Source organism: Drosophila busckii, chromosome 2R (assembly GCF_011750605.1).
Source record: "Drosophila busckii strain San Diego stock center, stock number 13000-0081.31 chromosome 2R, ASM1175060v1, whole genome shotgun sequence".
NCBI classification, from domain to species: Eukaryota; Metazoa; Arthropoda; class Insecta; order Diptera; family Drosophilidae; genus Drosophila; species Drosophila busckii.
The window spans coordinates 3,072,660-3,086,196 of record NC_046605.1 but is presented as its reverse complement, the minus strand read 5'-3'; the positions used below and the strand labels follow the sequence as shown (position 1 = coordinate 3,086,196).

Sequence of the window (13,537 nt, the reverse complement as noted above, 5' to 3'; positions counted from 1 at the left end):
AATATTGTTTATTGTAATGATATCAGTTTATTAGAATTTAAACCCAAGTAAATATATTTGTCCTTTGAAAATAAATTCAATTTCAATTACAAAATGTATCTGTATTCAATCAATATAATTGTTTGCATAGTTTAACAAATATTAAATGTATTAGTTATTATAGAACGTTAAGAGCTCTCAGGCGCATTTCAAAGAGAGCAACTGTAGTACGCACTGCCGAAAATATTTTTTGGCGTCTGTTAAGTTTTCATTTTATGCCACTTTGTTTTGACTGCTCAAAATTCAGGTGAACTGTGTGTGGGGCACAGCGCATTAAAATGCAGCGATGTTGCAAGCTTCACTTGTTAAAATGAAATTGAAATAACTTGGGCACACACCAAAAAAGCAAAATAGTTAAAACTTAACATTTCCATATAAACGAGCAGATTTTTTTTTGTCTCTGGTCAAGACAGATGACAGGCGAAAAGTTTTAAGTTTGCTTTTAGGCTCAAAAGCGCGTTAGAGAGCAAGAGCGAGAGCGAGACTCGCCGCAATTGTCAGATTATTGCCAATCTGTGCATCGACCACATGCTTGGCGGCCAGGCTATAATGCAAGCCGTTCACATAGGCAATGTCGTTGCCCAAATTGTCGTGCAGCGATACTTTAAATACAAAATTCATGCCGCGTTGTATTTTATGCTTCAACTGCTTTAATTTAATGTACGGCAGCAGTGTAACCAAAATGAACTGCACATTCTTCACTTCAATGGAAATGGTCAAGAGTTTTTGGGCCTGCAATGGAGATAACAAGAGAGAGAAAGGTTGAGCATAACAATATGCTATCAAAATCAAATGCAATTTCCAGTAGGTAAGCCGCTTAGCTGCCCCCACAAAAATAAACACACACGAACTCACACACACACACACAGAGAGATACTCACAATTATCTGATCTCGGGCGAGTGTATCCTTTGTGTGGACAACACCATCTGGCGACACGCTAACAATGCCGCCACTGTGTGCATCCAACTTATAGACAGCTTCATCCATATTACATTTCAATTGAAGCGTGCTACGTGGCGCTGCCCAAAATCCAGTCCATTGTTATAGGCTTTGGGTGCGAGTAGTTCCAATGTTTTGAAAACTGCAAACAGACAGACAGCAAGAGAAAACAGAAAACAAAAGCATGAGAGCACACACATTTTTCAATTTTCAATTTGCGGTTACTGTTCTAGTTGCAGTTTGCAGTACTTACCAATTAGCTCGACTTGACGCCATCAGCCAATTGGACTGTTGCTGTTATGGTAACCTGGCTGGGATTTAATGCACGTATACGCAGCGATATCAAATTGCTGCTCTAGTTTTCAATGCATGTGTGTATACAATAGAAGTTTAGATTTCAGCATTGTGCAGTAATTAAGATTGATGCGTGCAAAAATGTTAAAGTTCCGTAGCGGTTTCTGCACTGGAGAGTTCCGATGCAACTTTGGTTGGGTAACCATGCCAGCTCATCGTAGAACATTTGATCTTTGCCCTGCGGCATGCTTAAACTTAAACTAAGATCAAGTCGCATACGCTGTAGTAAACACATTAAGGCTAATGCGCTTATTGTTCAGAGTGCCTAGAATCATGGACGACAGCTCCACTGCGTTTGCGGGTTAAACACGCTCAACGGATCAAACACATGCAGCAGTTTGCCTTGGAAGTTGGAGCAGTGGTCGCTATTCTCCGCAGCATTGTTCTCCAGCTGCTGTATTTGCTGCTCAAAGTTCAGTTGGAAATCCCATTAACATGCGTATAGACAGCTTAAATACAATTTCAAAACTATAGCGTTTGATCTCCAACTTGTGCGGCTTCAAAAAATAAATCTGTCTTGCAACCTTTAGATTCTTGTTTAGAGCTACACGCACTGTGGAATGCGCTGCCAGCAATGAGCCTGCCTCGTAGAGCTCTTTCGCGCTTGCACCACCAGTCAAATGTATGTCACGTATCTCTGCTGTACCCAAGCCTTGACCATCTATTTGCAGCACTTGTGGATTGTCAGAGAACCAGGCATAGTTGCCATCACCGCCTTTTGCATGGAAATGCAATTTCTGTGTCTTTAATGTATGGCGATCATAGGTCAGCATTACCATTTCAGGCTGCAGACGCAGCTCATCATAAATATGCAGCTCTGCCTCCACTGAGAGCTGCAAAAGGTTTAATATACATTAGCCATTCCATTTCTGAAAGCCATTTCTACTCACCTCCTTGTAGCTGCCATAGACTTGAGTGATGCCTTCTCTTAGCGCCTCGCCATGAAGGCGACTGTCATTGCGCATCTTCTTCAGTAGGCTTATAGCGCGTGCCCAGCGTTATCGTTAGCCCATACATATCCAGCGCCACATCATGGCACTCACACTTGACTGTTATCCAATTGTTATGCAGTAACAGACTTATGCCCAGCTGTGTCCCTTTGGCTTGTCCACCGTGTTGTTATTATGCTGCGGTATATTGTGATCCCGCAAAAAGATCTGTGTATGTCCCAGATGTGGCCTTGTAGCGCTATTACTCTTAAGATAAAGTATTTCCGTATCCTTCACGTCTAAATAACATCTTAAGCTGCTGTTCATTCCAGGTAAAGCTGACGTGTTGCACACATTTAGGCGATCTACAATAACAGTACAACGTAGCGTTGCGCCTGTTGCTAGCTCCTCAGCAAAAACAATGGCCGTATTACGGCGTCTCTCGCGCGTTTGCACTGTAACCACAGCCTGGCTGGCGCACTCACTAAAGCCATTATAGACTGGGGTTACACTTATCAAGTCCTGTCGCGATGAAGTCCTGAAATTGCAATTGTTGCATTACTCCTCGTTTTAGGTTATAAAGCCGGCATCGGCTGGCGCCCAAACCACTCACCATTTGTAAGAATTGGAATCAACCACTTCCAATGTGAAATTAATAGATTTGTGCTGAAATATTAGCAGCACACGTGGTTGGTTCAATTTGGCCACAAACTAGTAAAAATAAATAAATAAGGACTTGCAATTTTGTACATGTTGCGTTTGTTAGAGATTCAAACATGGATTATTTTGGTTTCGGGTAAACATCGATTCCTTTTTTGCGAGAATCGATATATCGTTTACCATATCTACGAAAAAAATCCGCTACGAGCAGTGCTGCCAATTCAGCGTTTTTCTTAACAGATCTGTCCATTTTTTCATTAAGAAGAATTCAAGAAATCTGTCGTTTTTTAGCTAGCTTTGATTTATTTTTATAAATTTCTTTCAAATTTAATTTAATACGTACAGTGCTTTTATTTTATTTATTTTATATACGCCATGATCTTGAAATTATATCTATTTTATTAAAACAAAACAAAAATACACATTTCGATTTTTACTTCGAAAACATCGAAGAAATCGACGTACTGAAAATCGATTTTGTTTTGCAGCTATATTTGTATATTTTCAACAGTCACAAAAACAATAACAGAATGGGAATGTATTGCAGATCTAGAGCTTGGCTACAGGACGTTTGTTATCTGACAAGCGTAGGTCCCTGACTCGCACGTCCTTGAAGAAATTGCCCTTGTAGCCCCTCACATTGCGTGAAATGCATCCGCCATAATCTTAGGCTTCCTGGAGTACTTAGCGGCACCAGGACCAGCATTTCTACAGCAGCTGTGTAAATTTAAGTTCGAGACCAGAGCGCAGGGCAACGCTCTGCTCACGGAACTCCTCTGCCATGGCCAGAACACATCTGAAAGTTGGCTATTTATCATTTGTGCCACCCGCTTATGTTACTTTAATTGTTGCCTTTGTAATTAATCTATCCTAATGAGCTGGTAATAGAGTTAATTGAAAATACTTATGGGTATTTAGGACAGACACGACCCTTATTAAATTAAATCAATTTTGTCAGCACGCAAGTAAAGTTATGCCTATGTGGGGAGAGCAACTTCAACATGCGATGCGCAAGAGTCGCCAGATTTACGATATTTTGACTATATCCCAGCTGAAGAAATCAGATGATATATTATTTGCTAAGCAGCATGCAGCTGGTAATATATTTAAAAGGTGAGTATTTCTATATAAAAAACTACTATTACTTATAGTTTTCTATAACTATTAGGCCGCTGACACAGCAATTTTACCAGGCTAAAAAGCAACTATTGCACAAGGATCTTAGATGCCTATTTGTAATTTCTGTGTTAAATGGCACAGTGCCCGTTTCGGTGTTTCCAAATCTACGCAATAGAATCTATGACACTTTGCAGCAACTCTGGCTGCTGCTTCTATACATCGGCATATGTATAGCATCTTTCTATGAATTGGCTTATGGTCCTTTGAAGCTCAGCGATCTTGAGCATAACTTTTATTTAATCGAGGCCTGCCTGTATTTCATTCAACTGCCTTGCATAATGTTATTTTGCGTGCGCTGGCGGCATAAAATAGAAGCTGTCCTTGTCTGCATTGTGGAGTTTGACCTGGCAAGTGGATATGGCTGGGCGCCTGGCAGTATGCAACGCTTTGTGCGCAGGCAATTCTTGCTGGTGTTGCTCTGCTTGTGTCTTTGCATACCTCTTGTTATTGACTATAGTGAATATGATTTGATCCAGTCATTGTGCAACTGGAGCACCTATGTGGCACCCAATGCCATAAGTAACAGCTCACTAGTGTGTTACTACACACTACTGCATGGTATTTTTATGCGACTGCAATGCTTGAATTCAACGCTAGAGGCACAGCTGGCAGAGCCATCGTCTGCACTGGAATTAAGACGTCTGCTGCACAAGCTACGCTGGCAACACATACAACTTTTAAGTTTTACAAAAGCATTGAATCAAACATACGGCGTTTGTCTGCTGCTAATCTATACAAGTTCTTTTGTTAGCTCTAATTGCATGATATTTTTATGCTACAAGAGCATAGTAAATCCTATCGATGCCAACTGGTCTTGGTATGGCTATATAATAGTATGGGTTAGCATGCATTGGGGCAAAATGTTTGGAATCTTATATTTCAACAATGCTGTGCAAAAAGAGGTGAGTTTGGCTAAGTGCTTCGTTAATTTATTACTCAAAATTGTTTATTAATTTCTAGCAAACTCGCAGCTTAAGTTTGTTAAGCAAGCTGCAAACAGATTGTGTGCAATTGACTGAAACTATTAATCATTTTGAGCTGCAGCTAAAAACGGATGTACGCGCTCATGTTGCTTGTGATCTGATTCTTTTGGACTTAAGATTTATAACAGGAGTAAGTTAAACACTATTATTAAGCAGTATATATATTTTACGCATTATTTTCAACCTGATCCGCATTCATAATGTTTATCGAGAATGATGTTTACATGTATACATTTTTATGCAATATTAAAATAAATAAATAAAACGTATTATTAATGTTGTTAAGTAATCTTGTTTCAAGTCTATTCATAACCTTAGTTATTAACTAACTCAAGCTACTAAAAGGTTGGTCATAGCACAGTTAGCGTTTAAATATTTTCGGTTTTAAGCTGCCAGCGAACTCTTGAATGATTTATTTTTTTTATTATAACAAAAAGGAAATACAGTACTTGAGCTGACTGCAATTTTCAAGAGCTTTACAAAAGTATATATATTAATTTAAACCCAACATAAGTATAAATACAATACAAAAATAGCTGCTTAATTACTTATTAATAGTTAATTATTATATTTCCAAAACTTACATTAACAGTTTGTAGTTTGTTATATACAAAAGTGTTATATTAATAAATAGATTTTTGTTTTTCTTCTATTTAAGTGTTGTCTAGCTAACTATAACCTGAGTATATATTTAATGTTAACTTGGCTAATCTACAAGTACAAATGTCTTAGTTATAGCGGCGCAGATTTGGCGACGGCTGTGGATAGCCGTAGATGAAGCTTTCATTCAAGTCAGGTGAGCGCGGCAGGCGACGACTAAAAGGACGACTGTTGTCGCTTGAATCTAAAAGATAAAGCATGATCAATAAAAATTGTTACATTATATAATTATGTACTTACCACCGCCAGAGCCAATGGAACTATTTGCTGATAAGTTCATGCTGCTGTTGTTGGATTTTACTTTCGGTTGAAAAGCTACAAGGTAAAATTGTATAAAATTAAAATAAAATTGAAAGCGACAAAGGCTGTAAGATTAACTAAAATTTGAATTGATTGAACCAAATGGCGCTGTTTATATTAAGCCAAAGTGCGCTGCTTTTTATTTAATTCAATCAATTAAACTTACCCTCGGAGTTGACTTCCAGAACAGTCTGCGTCTGGAATAAATGTATGTACACTGCAAGGCGAAAAGAGAAAGGGATTTGTTAGAGAATAAATGAATTTCAAATGCAGCAATCGAATGAACAAATATTTGCATTAATTATATTTATTTAGTTGCAGCAGCACTTACCCCAAATCGACACAATAACTATCAACACGATGGTTATAATAAACTTGAAATTCTCAAGGAACGTCTGGAGCAACGGACTGCCCGTGCCGGTAACGCACTTTGTGGCCAACATTTGATCGCTTACTATGGGCACCTGAAAAAGAGACAAAGATTGCAATTTAAAGTAAAGCAAAAAATGTGTTCTGAGTACTGCAGCAAGCTGCTTAAATATATTTTTACATTTTTAACTATGTGCAACTTACCTCGACGCTCTGCTCAGTCACTGGCGAATGCACCAAGATAAACAAACGTTCGTCTAGCGGCAATTCCTTGAGAAAACGCACACGATATTTGCTCAAGCCATGCGCCTTCTCCAGCAAATCAACAGCAAAATAACTCGAATCGGAGGGCTTAACCTGCAAAGAGAGAGAGAGAGAGAGGGAGTGAATACAATCATTACTACATATAGCTTATAATTAATATTACAAGCAGACTAAGCTTAGTTATTTGTAGTTTGATATTGCATTTAATTGAACAAGTATTTGTCAAATAATATTGTTAGATTTTTGCAATCAAAACAACAACACGCTCTGCTGACTGTCGGGTCTGTCTTTCTGTCTTCATTCATTGCATATTTTTGCTGTTGAGTCGAGTTGCTCTCACACACACAAAATGTGGCATGTGCTTATGATTGCTGCAGCAACTTACCTCGAGCTTTAGCAGCGCCTTGTCCAGACCGCTAACCTGCAACTCCTGAGATTTCAGCGATTGCATTTGCAGCGTCTCCGGCGTTACCTTAATGCCAGGCACAACCTTCAGTGACATTGTATCCAGCACGCCATTCGGCATTAGCGCCTGCAAAAGCAAAGAACGCAAAATGGTTAAACAAATTGCTAAGAGTGGGCGGTGGGATCAACACACCTGCAGCTCGAGATAAACATTATTACTGCGCACCAGCGACAGCAGCTCATTAAAATTGGACAGCAACTGCAGCTGGCAAGCATATTGCATGCTGCCCTCATCAAACACCGGCTGCACGCGATAGAGGCGCACTAGCTGCGCGCCCAGCTCATCCTTAGCCTGCAGTCGACAGCTGAAGGCATCCACTTCCAGCTTATGCAGCTGACTTATGCACTTTGTGGCGTTCTTGGCAATCTGCACAGACAATTGAAGCATTAAACTTTTAGTTAAAGCGCTGCAGAGCTTAAGATCTCTAATGCTTACCAGATTTGTAAACTTATCGGTCTGGATGTGATTGCGCAGCACCAACAGCGCTCGATAAACCGAACCGCTGAATATATCCAGGGATTTGCTGAACACAATCTGAGCACACGCGAAAGAAGAAAAGTTAAACGTTAATGAGTGCCAAAAGTACTGCAAACTGCTCAGCTTCCGCCCACTTACCGCATCCGACTCGCGTAGTTCCAGATCGTACTTGAGATAACCGCCGCGTCCCGTTTTATCGCCAGATGTCACCACCACCTTTTCGCCCAGCTTTTGCTGATGATGCAGCACGCGTGCCACGCCTGCAACAAATTGTGTTGAACGTTTATTAATTAAATATTACTCAATGAAGATCTTGAAATGCATTTAATGTATGCACACTGGTCAGTTCAGTTTAAGTGACAAGTGCCATACAAAATTGCAATCTTGGCACTTACCTGTGTTTTTATTAATCGCCACCATCTGCTCATTGGAGCTGCTCCAAATCGATGATAATGTTAGCGGTGAATCAAAGCAAATGATGTCACCCACAGAGAAAATTGTCTGTTGGTTTTGCAGTTCGTTGTGGACAAATCCGTAGAAGTAGTGACGCAATGGAAAGAGAGAGAGGGAGTTTGATTTATGAGCAAACGTTAGCAGTGTCAACATTAGTGTCATAATTAAATCTTAATCATTTTAGTGTGCAGGATCGTTTAAGAGGGGGCTATGATTCTATGCACATAACGGTATGCACATAGCTTACCACACGCATTCATACATTTCAGATTTATATATGCCTTACCTTTGTGGGATAAATATGTGGCGACTCCATCACGGACAGCTTGATGTAATCCTCCGCATGCTTCACGCCTGTTGCATCTCTCAAGCTGATGGCAATCATGTTGTTTGTTTCGCGTTGTAAATTCAACTGTAAAATAACAAAAAGGTAAAACACGAGCTCAAAAGATGGTTAGAGAGCAAGACTCACCGCAATTGTCAGATTACTGCCAATCTGGGCATCGACCACATCCTTGGTGGCCAGGCTATAACGCAAGCCGTTCACATCGACAATGTTGTGTGAGAACTCGTTGCCCAAATTGTCGTGCAGCGATACTTTAAATACAAAATTCATGCCGCGTGGTATTTTATGCTCCAGCTGCTTTAGTTTAATGTCCGGCAGCAGTGTAACCAAAATGTACTGCACATTCTTCACTTCAATGGTAATGGGCAGCGATTGGTCAACGGTTTGGGCCTGGAGATAACAAAAGCAATGATCAAAATCAAATGCAATTTCCAGTAGCTATATACTCACAATTATCTGATCTCGGCCGAGTGTATCCTTTGTGTGGACAATACCATCTGGCGAGACGCTAACAATGCCGCCACTGTGTGCATCCAACTTATAGATAGCTTCATCCATATTACATTTCAACTGAAGCGTGCTACGTGGCGCTGCCAAAATCCAGTCCTTTGTTATAGGCTTTGGTGCGAGCAGTTCCAATGTTTTGAAAACTGCAAGCAGATAGAGAAAAACAAAAGCATGAGCAGACATTTTTCTGTTTTAAATTTGTGGTACTTACCAATTAGCTCGACGCTGGACGAAGGCAGTTTGACGCCATCAGCCAATTGGACAGTTGCTGTTATGGTCACCTTGCCGGGATTTAATGCACGTATACGCACAGATATCAAATCGCTGCTCTGGTATTCAATGCCTGTGTGAATAGAATAGAAGTTTGAATTGTTTGATGCGTGCAAAAATTATAAAACAAATGCTAGAAAAATTTTAATTTCTTGTACGTTCCGTATCTGTTCCTGCACTGAAACTCAACCGTGCAAGCTCATCGTAGAACATTTGATCTGCGTGCTAGCAGTAAGCATTAGGCTTTGATCTCTGCGCCTAATGCGGTATCTAAGCACGCTTGGTTTAAACTTGAACTAAGACTAAGTCTCACCCGCTGTAGTAAACACATTGAAGAGCTCCACGACATCCGCTTGATTGACCTTCCAGCTAATGCGCATATTCTGCAGCGTTCCCAGCACCATGGGCGACAGATCAGGCAGACCCCAGAGCGTAGCAGGCATGACAGCTCCACTGCGTATGCGCACCAGAGGCGTGCGAATTTGCACCGCTGTTAAAGCCACCACACGCACCTCCACTGTGTCCTCCGAGACAATTTCGTCCTTGCCGCTTATAGGATTCTTAAGCAGACAGCTGCCGGTAATGTGTGTAGCACCCAGCTTATGAGCAGTCAAAATAGCAGAGTTCATAGCTAAAAGTGTAGAAATGTTAGTTTACTTCAGCATGGAGTAAGCTCAAGCTACTTACTCGCCACTTGTTGCGATGCTACGCTATAAACAATATTGGTATTCGGCTGTGGTCCACCTTGGTAGTAGATTTGTATGCTGGAGCCCACAACCAGCGTTGAATTGCGTGGATACAGACGCAGTGGCGCAAACACCTGCACATTGAGCGGTTCACTGCTTATCTGACGCTCGCCCTTGCCGGAATGGAAAAGTATTTTGGTTTCACCCAGATTATTGCCTGTTATGCTATAGCGTATTTCGCCTACATCCAGATCATGCTGCTCATCCAGCTTGACAGTCAATATGCTAGTATCGTACACAAACTCGCTTAGCTGATACACAGCCAACATGTTGTGATCGATATGCAAAGCATTGTCATTGGTATCAAACAATCGCACAATGGCTTCAATGGAATTGGTGCGCTCTACGCGATCCAGAGCGCGCACGCTTATAGATCCAATGCCCACAACAGAAATGGATAGATGTGAAGGCTCCTGCTTCAAGCATTGATCGGTTAACTCCAAGCGCACATGACCCAAGCGCAAAGGTGTCAACACTAACTGATGCTCTGCCTCCTTGTGCTCCACTTGCACTATGCCCTGCTCGGATAGCTCCATTAAGAAGTAACCACTGCCTTGGGATACAGGTATGCGCACGCTATGCGATTTCGCCAGATAAATGCTAATGTGATCCAATGGCAGCAGCGTATTGTTCACAGTATGGAAGCGTATTTCATTCTCTATTATGGGCTTGCTTAGCTCACCAGTTTTTAGCTGCAATAAACACAATTGTGTATTCTTATAATTATGCTTATTTAATTTGATTTTTACATTCTTAACGCCAAAGTTCGGGCGCTCTGCATAGATGCTCAGCTGCGCCAGCTGCTTCTCCACATAGTGCGTCACGCTGCCTTTGATGCGAAAGTTGGGCGCCACTTCGTTGAGCGTCAGCACCAGCACATCACGTCCTGGCAGCTGTACGCTATGATACAGCTCCATATCCGCCAACTGCTTATGCGGTATGCTGTCTGTCTGATAGCGCTCATCGCCTGCAGCAAACTCCCATTCCAAGTGCAGCGAACTAATGTTCATCAGCTTGCGATTCTTTGCATCTTGCACTTCGATTTCAATATCAAATTTGTTTTCATTGTCGCGTAGATAAAGCAACGAGGAGCGCAGCTCAACGGGGCAGGAGCTGCGCAGCTGTTGACGCGCATACAACTTGAGAAAACGCGGACGCACGCAGTGCACCTTGGTGGTCACTTGAGCATTGTAGGCTTCAAAGTTGAGCGCGCCCAGCGTATTGTGCACGCGATAGGTAAACTCTGTTTCACCCAAGCTGCGGCACAGCACATTGAACGCGGTGATGGCATTTTGTGTATCGAATTCGATTTCCGAAACTTGTATAAGCTTGGCATTGAAATCTATAGCCTTGGTTAGCTCTGCATCCAGCGTAAAGATGCGTTGTGGTCCATGCGCGTAGATAATATTGCGTGAAGCACCAATGGGCAGCACAAGTTCATTCTCTAGCGGGTTAAGCACGCTCAACGGATCAAACACATGCAAGTCGACAGTGTCCTGCAGCAGTTTGTCTTGGAAATTGTAGGTAATGCGCAGTGAGGTGCTGCCCACTGCGGTGGCGCGTAGACGCAGCACATGACAAGCTTCAGGCGCAGTTGTAGTCACATCCGCAGCGTTGTTCTCCAGCTGCAGTATTTGATGCTGAAAGTCCAATTGGAAATGCAGATTATCGCATTTGGTGTAAGGCATAATAGCTGCCATTAACATGCGTATAGACAGCCACATGCAGGTTCACATAATCCTTTAATGCAGTTTCAAAATTATAGCGTTTGATCTCCAACTTGTGCGGTGGCAAAAAGTAAATCTGCGCCTGTCTTGCAACCTTTTGATTCTTGCTTAGAGCTACACGCACTGTGGTATGCGCTGTCAGCAATGAGCCTGCCTCGTAAAGTTCTTGCGCACCTGCACCACCAGGCAAACGTATGTCACGTATCTCTGTAGTAGCCAAGCCTTGGCCATCTATTTGCAGCACTTGTGGATTGCCAGAGAACCATGCATAGTTGCCATCGCCGCCACTTGCAAGAAACTGCAACTTTTGTGCCTTCAATGTATTGGGATCATAGGGCAGTATAACCATTTGAGGCTGCAGACGCAGCTCATCATAGATATGTAGCTCTGCCTGCACTGAGAGCTGCAAAAAGTTTATTATACATTAGCCATTCCATTGCTGAAAGCCATTTCTACTCACCTCCTTGTAACTGCCATAGACTTGGGTGACGCCTTCTTTTAACGCCTCACCATACAACCGACTGCCATTGCGCGTCTTCTTCAGTATGCCAAACAGCGTTTCATCCAGCTCAGAGCCTATGTTATAGCGTGTGCCCAGCGTTATCTTTTGTCCATCACCGGCATACAAATCCAGCGCCACCTCATGACGCTCACCCTTGACTGTTATCCAATTGCTATGCGGCAGCAGACTTATGCCCAGCTTTTGTGGTTCCGCTACTGTAAGCAGCGCGCTGGGTCCCTTGGGCTTGTCGACTGTGTTGTTATCTTGCTGCGGCATATTGTGATCTCGCAAAAAGATCTGTGTGCGTCCAAGACGTGAGCCTGTAGCGCTGTTACTCTTGAGATAAGCTATTTCCGTATCCTCCATCTCCAAATAGTACTGACGATTGTCGGTTATGTCATGCAGCTTGTCCATCTTAAGCTGCAGTATGCGAAAATTTATGTTATCGCCAGCCAGTATGGTTACCTCTGAAGGTTCTATAATAATATTGGCCAGCACGCTTATATACACTTCAATAGGCGGTACATCGCGATACTCGTGCTGCGGCATGCTCACCGCAACCTTGGATGTGCCCGTGTTTATGCCCTCTAGCAGTATCATGTAGCCCTTGACGCCACTGGCCTCAAATCTCTCCAGCGCAGGCGGCACTACATGAAACGGACTGTCCGAGAAGGTAAGAAAGCGCAGCGCAGGCGGCATGCTGTTGCTAGAGGAAGATATCTCCCAATTGAATTCAATGCCTTCCAGCGTAAAGAACTCATTCCCTTGAGAGTCAAACGCATGCAGCTCGAATGTTGCTGGCGCCTCTTCCAGGTACAGCTGACGCGTTGCCGTGCGCACATTTAGGCGATCAATTGTATCCACAATAACATCACAGCGCAGTGTTGCGCCTGTTGCTAGCTCCTCAGCAAAAACAATGGCCGTATTACGGCGTCTCTCGCGCGTTTGCACTGTAACCACAGCCTGGCTGGCGCACTCACTAAAGCCATTATAGACTGGGGTTACACTTATCAAGTCCTGTCGCGATGAAGTCCTGAAATTGCAATTGTTGCATTACTCCTCGTTTTAGGTTATAAAGCCGGCATCGGCTGGCGCCCAAACCACTCACCATTTGTAACAATTGGGATCGACCACTTCCAATGTGAAATTGATAGATTTGTGCTGAAATATTGGAAGCAGCACACGCGGATGGTTCAATTTGGCCGTTTCAACCACGCTTTTAGCCACAAAAAGCAGTAAAAATAAATAAATTAAGACATGCATTTTTGCACATGTAGCATTTGTTTCGCGGTGATTTCACAACTGTAATATAGAGTGTGACCCTGCGGCATTCTGATAATAATGTCATTTTAATCGAAAAAGTTA

The 13,537-nt window shown here is 42.4% G+C and overlaps 3 protein-coding genes across 3 annotated transcripts; 1 reads left to right on the top strand and 2 right to left on the bottom strand.

The window, feature by feature from the left end:
* Positions 1-127: 127 nt before the first annotated feature.
* Positions 128-2,386, bottom strand: LOC108595556 (nuclear pore membrane glycoprotein 210-like). Its single transcript, XM_033293106.1, has 4 exons — positions 2,225-2,386; positions 1,234-2,167; positions 921-1,122; positions 128-771 (listed from the first exon to the last, which is right to left on the bottom strand). Exons 3-4 carry the CDS (start codon positions 1,026-1,028, stop codon positions 499-501), a joined length of 381 nt encoding a protein of 126 aa, XP_033148997.1. The 5' UTR covers positions 1,029-1,122; positions 1,234-2,167; positions 2,225-2,386; the 3' UTR covers positions 128-498.
* Positions 2,387-3,470: 1,084 nt separating this feature from the next.
* Positions 3,471-5,224, top strand: LOC108595599 (putative gustatory receptor 59f). The gene is made up of 4 exons (XM_033293249.1): positions 3,471-3,510; positions 3,882-4,036; positions 4,092-5,004; positions 5,063-5,224. The coding sequence occupies exons 2-4, from the start codon at positions 3,897-3,899 to the stop codon at positions 5,222-5,224; spliced, it is 1,215 nt and encodes a 404-aa protein (XP_033149140.1). The 5' UTR covers positions 3,471-3,510; positions 3,882-3,896.
* A 488-nt stretch (positions 5,225-5,712) lies between these two features.
* Positions 5,713-13,450, bottom strand: LOC108594946 (nuclear pore membrane glycoprotein 210). The gene is given in 20 exon segments (XM_033293361.1): positions 5,713-5,929; positions 5,986-6,060; positions 6,212-6,262; positions 6,377-6,509; positions 6,619-6,771; positions 7,064-7,210; positions 7,277-7,510; positions 7,580-7,678; positions 7,760-7,881; positions 8,017-8,122; positions 8,361-8,486; positions 8,547-8,810; positions 8,871-9,070; positions 9,139-9,270; positions 9,511-9,828; positions 9,885-10,635; positions 10,693-11,631; positions 11,633-12,073; positions 12,131-13,205; positions 13,281-13,450. Coding segments are annotated over 20 exon segments (5,637 nt in total). The 5' UTR covers positions 13,436-13,450; the 3' UTR covers positions 5,713-5,813.
* Positions 13,451-13,537: the final 87 nt, after the last annotated feature.

Bases quoted from the DNA above. Each gene is read 5' to 3' on its own strand.
- LOC108595556 (XM_033293106.1), bottom strand. From the start codon at position 1,028: ATGGATGAAGCTGTCTATAAGTTGGATGCACACAGTGGCGGCATTGTT. The intron at 772-920 runs GTGAGTATCTCT...TCTCCATTGCAG, and splicing joins TCGCCCGAGATCAGATAATT to GCCCAAAAACTCTTGACCAT.
- LOC108595599 (XM_033293249.1), top strand. From the start codon at position 3,897: ATGCCTATGTGGGGAGAGCAACTTCAACATGCGATGCGCAAGAGTCGC. The intron at 4,037-4,091 runs GTGAGTATTTCT...TATAACTATTAG, and splicing joins GCTGGTAATATATTTAAAAG to GCCGCTGACACAGCAATTTT. The intron at 5,005-5,062 runs GTGAGTTTGGCT...ATTAATTTCTAG, and splicing joins ACAATGCTGTGCAAAAAGAG to CAAACTCGCAGCTTAAGTTT.